Below are 6,131 nucleotides of genomic sequence, written 5' to 3'. Positions count from 1 at the left end.
GAGATGTGGAAGGTTATGAGGGGCGGATAGGATGTAGCTGCTCCCCTTAGCTGAAGGGTGAGTTTTTAAAAATATAAATTTAGAGTAGCCAATTATTTTTTCCAATTAAGGGCAATTTAGCCTGGCCAATCCACCTGCATTCTCTCCCCGTGCACCTCTACCCTGCAACATCTTTGGGTTGTGTGTGGGGGGTGAGACCCACACAGACATGGGGAGAATGTGCAAGCTTCACACGGACCAGTGACCCGGGGCCGGAATCGAACCCGGGTCCTCGGTGCCGTGAGGCAGCAGTGCTAACCACTGCCCCCTCCATACCACCCCCCCCCCCCCTCCCCCCGAAGGGTCAATAATGAGGGACTCTCTCCACAGGTGCTGCCTGACCTGCTGAGCACTTATTTCAATGCTTGGCGTATCTCTCATCTTCAGGAGCGGAATTAGAAAATTTACAGTGCAGATGGGGGCCATTCGGCCCATCGAGTCTGCACTCTACCTATCCCCACACATCCACCCTATCCCCGAAACCCCACCTAACCTTGTTTGGACACCAAGGGGCAATTAAGCATAGGCGATCTTTGGACTGTGGGAGGAAACCGGAGCACCCGGAGGAAACCCACGCAGGCACGGGGGAGAACGTGCAGGCTCCGCACAGACAGTGACCCGAGGTCGGAATTGAACCCGGGACCCTGGCGCTGTGAAGCCATAGTGCTAACCACTGTGCTACCGTGCTGAATGAGATGTTTGAAAACTGGAAGAAGGCAAATGAACAATAAGAAGTCAGCCCGTGGTGTTCTGTGGTAAATCAGTTTATTGAATCTCATCTCTGAATAAACTCTGAAACCAGATAAAGATGTCCGACTGTTAAAACGACACAGGCCATTTTCACCACCGAAGATCAACTCAGGGTCTTATCACAAGTTACCCTGCAGTGCCTCGAATACAGTACTCGGTCACATTGACTCAAATCGACATGATTAAACTCGGAATAAGAAGTTTAAAGAATATGAAATATTCGCCACAGGTTCACCAAAAATTCCAGCTTTTGAAAAACTGTGTGGAACCGGAGTTGGAAGCTACCGTCTTGTATAGCTTTCATTTGAAAAAGAAATATCAATCCCTAATTGTGGGGTGGATATAGGTTTGTGATGTCCTTCAAGGTGGTGGGGTGGGGGTGTGGGAGGGGTCCCCGGAAATCTAAATCGCCGGAGACTCCAGGGACAATCCCGGAGCACGCTGGAATCTGCAACAAAAACAGAAAATACTGGATGATCGGAGCAGGCTTGACAGCTGGGTCTCGGCCACAGAGTCATCCAGACTCGAAACGTTAGCTCCCTTCTCTCTCCACAGACGCTGTCAGACCCCCTTGAGATTCTGCAGCATTTTCTGTTTTTGGTCACGCTCAGACCAGATGGGCTGAATGGCTTTGTTTGCTCCAGGATTTGATGACAACTCCGCTTCGAGGATTGTAGAATCACAGGGAATGTCTAACTGGTGGAATGATGGGATACCCGGTGGAATGATGGGGTACCCGGTGGAATGATGGGGTACCCGGTGGAATGATGGGGTACCCGGTGGAATGATACCCGGTGGAATGATGGGGTACCCGGTGGAATGATGGGATACCCGGTGGAATGATGGGGTACCCGGTGGAATGATGGGGTACCCGGTCCAACTCGTAGAGGAGCCGCCGTCTTGGAATACCGTCAGTTGGGTCCAACGTTAGCTTCCAGTTCTAGCCAGAGATAGTGCAAAGGGAGTTAAAAGGAGGGCCAAGTCTGGCCTGGTCCCAGGACCAGAGATAACTTGTACCATTATTGTGAAGGGCAGAGAGGTGTGTTTGAAAAAAAAAACGGGGCCCGTGACGACATTTTGGGAGGTTCCGCAAATTTTCCCCTCTTCGTTAAGAGGGAATCCTGACACAATACAGCCGCACTGCGGATAGTAATTAAGAGGCAGGTCCCCGGAGGAGACTGTGAACAACCACCAAGGGTATCCAACCATCCTGCCGGGAATCCAACCATCCTGCCGGGAATCCAACCATCCTGCCGGGAATCCAACCATCCTGCCGGGAATCCGACCATCCTGCCGGGGATCCAACCATCCTGCCGGGAATCCGACCATCCTGCCGGGAATCCAACCATCCTGCCGGGTATCCAACCATCCTGCCGGGAATCCGACCATCCTGCCGGGAATCCAACCATCCTGCCGGGAATCCAACCATCCTGCCGGGAATCCGACCATCCTGCCGGGGATCCAACCATCCTGCCGGGTATCCCATCCTGCCGGGAATCCAACCATCCTGCCGGGTATCCAACCATCCTGCCGGGAATCCAACCATCCTGCCGGGAATCCAACCATCCTGCCGGGAATCCGACCATCCTGCCGGGGATCCAACCATCCTGCCGGGTACCCCATCCTGCCGGGAATCCAACCATCCTGCCGGGTATCCAACCATCCTGCCGGGAATCCAACCATCCTGCCGGGTATCCGACCATCCTGCCGGGTATCCAACCATCCTGCCGGGAATCCAACCATCCTGCCGGGAATCCAACCATCCTGCCGGGAATCCAACCATCCTGCCGGGAATCCGACCATCCTGCCGGGAATCCAACCATCCTGCCGGGAATCCAACCATCCTGCCGGGAATCCAACTATCCTGCCGGGTATCCAACCATCCTGCCGGGAATCCAACCATCCTGCCGGGAATCCAACCATCCTGCCGGGAATCCAACCATCCTGCCGGGAATCCAACTATCCTGCCGGGTATCCAACCATCCTGCCGGGAATCCAACCATCCTGCCGGGAATCCAACCATCCTGCCGGGTATCCGACCATCCTGCCGGGTATCCAACCATCCTGCCGGGAATCCAACCATCCTGCCGGGAATCCAACCATCCTGCCGGGAATCCAACCATCCTGCCGGGTATCCGACCATCCTGCCGGGTATCCAACCATCCTGCCGGGAATCCGACCATCCTGCCGGGAATCCGACCATCCTGCCGGGAATCCAACCATCCTGCCGGGTATCCGACCATCCTGCCGGGTATCCAACCATCCTGCCGGGTATCCGACCATCCTGCCGGGAATCCAACCATCCTGCCGGGTATCCAACCATCCTGCCGGGAATCCAACCATCCTGCCGGGAATCCATCCTGCCGGGTATCCAACCATCCTGCCGGGAATCCAACCATCCTGCCGGGAATCCAACCATCCTGCCGGGAATCCAACCATCCTGCCGGGAATCCAACCATCCTGCCGGGTATCCAACCATCCTGCCGGGAATCCAACCATCCTGCCGGGTATCCAACCATCCTGCCGGGAATCCAACCATCCTGCCGGGTATCCAACCATCCTGCCGGGTATCCCATCATTCCACCGGGTATCCCATCATTCCACCGGGTATCCAACCATCCTGCCGGGTATCCCATCATTCCACCGGGTATCCCATCATTCCACCGGGTACCCCATCATTCCGCCGGGTACCCCATCATTCCACCGAGTATCCCATCATTCCACCGAGTATCCCATCATTCCACCGGGTATCCCATCATTCCACCGGGTATCCAACCATCCTGCCGGGTATCCCATCATTCCACCGGGTATCCAACCATCCTGCTGGGTATCCCATCATTCCACCGGGTACCCCATTATTCCACCGGGTATCCCATCATTCCACCGGGTACCCCATCATTCCACCGGGTATCCCATCATTCCACCGGGTACCCCATCATTCCACCGGGTACCCCATCATTCCACCGGGTACCCCATCATTCCACCGGGTATCCCATCATTCCACCGGGTATCCCATCATTCCACCGGGTATCCCATCATCCGGCCAAGTGCTAGATACAAAAGATACGGTGGGTGTTTTGTCCCAGTAATAAATAATTAGAAGCTGTGCGATGTGAAGGTTGGATTCCATCCTCCGCCTTTGGGCGGAGACACAATTTCTCAAAAGGTGCGACAATCTCTTTAGATCAGATTCCCCCAGCCCCCCCCCCAGCCCCCCCCCCCCCCCCCCCCCCCCTTCCTGGCTATAACAATGTTTGGTAATATTACTTACAGCTTAATAAACGTAACTATTTAAAATATATATTAATACATATAAAATAAGAATTTGGCATTAAGTTAAAATCCCACGAGGCAACATTTGCTCCCGCACAGGGGCCAGGTTCCCACTGTAACCCCCAAGAGGGTGCCACAAGGGCTGGTACAGGAGCTGGTTCCTGGACACAGGCAGCTCACAAAGCGGACAACTCTCTGGCACTCAGGAACCAGGGCTGCCAACTGCGTTCAACTGTATTCCTGGAGTCCCCATCACATGGCTTACCCCCCCCCCCCCCCCCTCCCCGCCACGCCCTCCAGCCATTTCTCAGCCAACACGTCCGTGCTTGTGACGTCAGGCCTTCCTCCACCAATCGGAAAGCAAAAAGACTCATTACCCAATTGGAAGATCTGTTGACTGCCATCCAAACTGACTCGCTCCCACCCCTTCAATTTTCAGTATATTCACGTCTGATAAAGTGAAATGGTCAAACAGAATTTTGAAAACAATCTTTTTAAATGTCCCGGTAATTTCTTGTTCTCCCGCGCCGCACACCACAGAGTCCTGGAGGTTGACCTTCAGAACCCTGCACCGTTTGAAATGGGGGTGGGGGGGGGGGGGGGGGGGGGAGTGGGGCGAAGGTTGGCAGGAGGCGGAATCTGTTCCTCATCACAGCCGGACTGACTCCCGTTGCCACAGTTGGGGTGGACTTCGGTTTGTGACGCCCTTCACGGCCAAATAGTCCACCGGCGCGCCCGAGCGCGGTACCCCAGTTTCTAGTGGAGATAGGGGGTACCCCATTTGCTTAAAAGGCGAGAAACGCCGCCAAAGGTTTCATCCCTGCCCCGGCAGCTTGTCATCCTCAGCAAAGTTAAGATTCATCGAAACATAATTAATTTAATGCAATATATTACTGGTACTTTGAACACAAAACAGCAATAAAGATGTATAAACTGCTTGTAATTATTTCAGAACATGTGGGGATTTGTTGGAATGTAGCTGATCTGGGGAGGCATTGTCATTGGGTGGAGTTGAGGAATACTTTAAAACAAAAAAAAAGAGTTGGAATTAGGGAATGTGCTGTTCAGCTGAAGGGTCGGTCGGTCTGAATATCCGTACCTTGGATTCTTCTGGATTAGAGATTTTGCCACCTCGGGTTTCGGGGGAGGGACGGAGCACGTGGCTTCTTGGAGTAAAGTTAACAAAGTGAGGTGGTGCTGGGCTCAATCTTGTATAAACCTTTTTTTTGGCCATTTACTGCCAAGCAATTGTCGGGCCTAGTCAGCTGCCAGACTTCGAAATGCTCCATTTCCCTTAGCAACGTCCGCCTACCCAACAGCTTTTGTGATCGCAAAGGCCCAGATCTCGAACAGACCCCCCCCCCAAAAAATAAAACCCGAACGTGATTAACCTCCTGCCCAAGGGTATAAACGAGAGAGGCATTCTCTATCCTTCAACTCAACAGTTACCTTCTTGTTGTTCTTCAAATCTCTGCCAGTGTTAAATCCCAATTGCAATCCGGATTAACGGTTTTTTGATCAGAAATGAAGGGCAGGGTGGGTAAGGAGTAGGATGTTTTGCAGACAATCTCACAGGCTCAATTTCTCCCCCTTCCTCCCCTACAGAGGTCTTCCTAAACTGCACAGCAAACCAACCATTAACTAAGGGTGAAATGAGTTTCCCATGTATAGGTAACAAGCCCAAAAACGCCCCCTCCAAACCCAACCTCCCAGGATGAAATTCAACAGGTCCATTGGATTTTGAGTGAAATGCGTTCCATTATAGCCAACACCTCGAAGCAAACAGAAGGTTCTCGATTCGACAATCTTGCTTGAAGTTACCCTCTGTCTCTCTCGTCAACAAAGGAAGTTTGAATACGGGAATATAGAAAACGGGGCAACTATTTTGGAAGCTCTTCAAGAAACGGAGGACTCGATCTTGGCGTACTAGCTAATCATTGACGTACGAGTCGCAGTGCAACGTCACTCTCTTCAAATGACCTCGGCTAGAGTTTAGCCTGGCCTGGGTTCACGGCCCAGATCGCGACTCGATAGCCATGCAAGGCGAGTCCGTGAAGCAGTTCAACGGG

General features: G+C 52.9%; 1 protein-coding gene across 3 annotated transcripts; it reads right to left on the bottom strand.

Moving 5' to 3' along the window:
* Positions 1–787: 787 nt before the first annotated feature.
* Positions 788–3,987, bottom strand: LOC119957919. 3 transcript variants are annotated; one of them, XM_038786114.1, is made up of 2 exons: positions 3,166–3,987; positions 788–3,129 (listed from the first exon to the last, which is right to left on the bottom strand). In XM_038786114.1, the coding sequence occupies exons 1-2, from the start codon at positions 3,326–3,328 to the stop codon at positions 1,943–1,945; spliced, it is 1,350 nt and encodes a 449-aa protein (XP_038642042.1). In that variant the 5' UTR covers positions 3,329–3,987; the 3' UTR covers positions 788–1,942. The 3 variants fall into 3 exon arrangements, with proteins under 3 accessions (XP_038642042.1, XP_038642043.1, XP_038642044.1); XM_038786115.1 differs by having other exon boundaries at positions 788–3,009; XM_038786116.1 differs by having other exon boundaries at positions 788–3,005; positions 3,406–3,987.
* Between the last annotated feature and the right edge of the window lie 2,144 nt (positions 3,988–6,131).

Source organism: Scyliorhinus canicula, chromosome 27 (assembly GCF_902713615.1).
Source record: "Scyliorhinus canicula chromosome 27, sScyCan1.1, whole genome shotgun sequence".
In the NCBI taxonomy this organism is placed as follows: domain Eukaryota; kingdom Metazoa; phylum Chordata; class Chondrichthyes; order Carcharhiniformes; family Scyliorhinidae; genus Scyliorhinus; species Scyliorhinus canicula.
This window is presented reverse-complemented; position numbering and strand designations above follow the sequence as displayed.

Excerpts from the sequence above, each read along its gene's own strand:
- LOC119957919 (XM_038786114.1), bottom strand. The coding sequence starts at position 3,328 with ATGGTTGGATTCCCGGCAGGATGGTTGGATACCCGGCAGGATGGTTGG. Across the intron at positions 3,130-3,165 it reads GTTGGATTCCCGGCAGGATG|GTTGGATTCCCGGCAGGATG; the intron begins GTTGGATACCCG and ends CCCGGCAGGATG.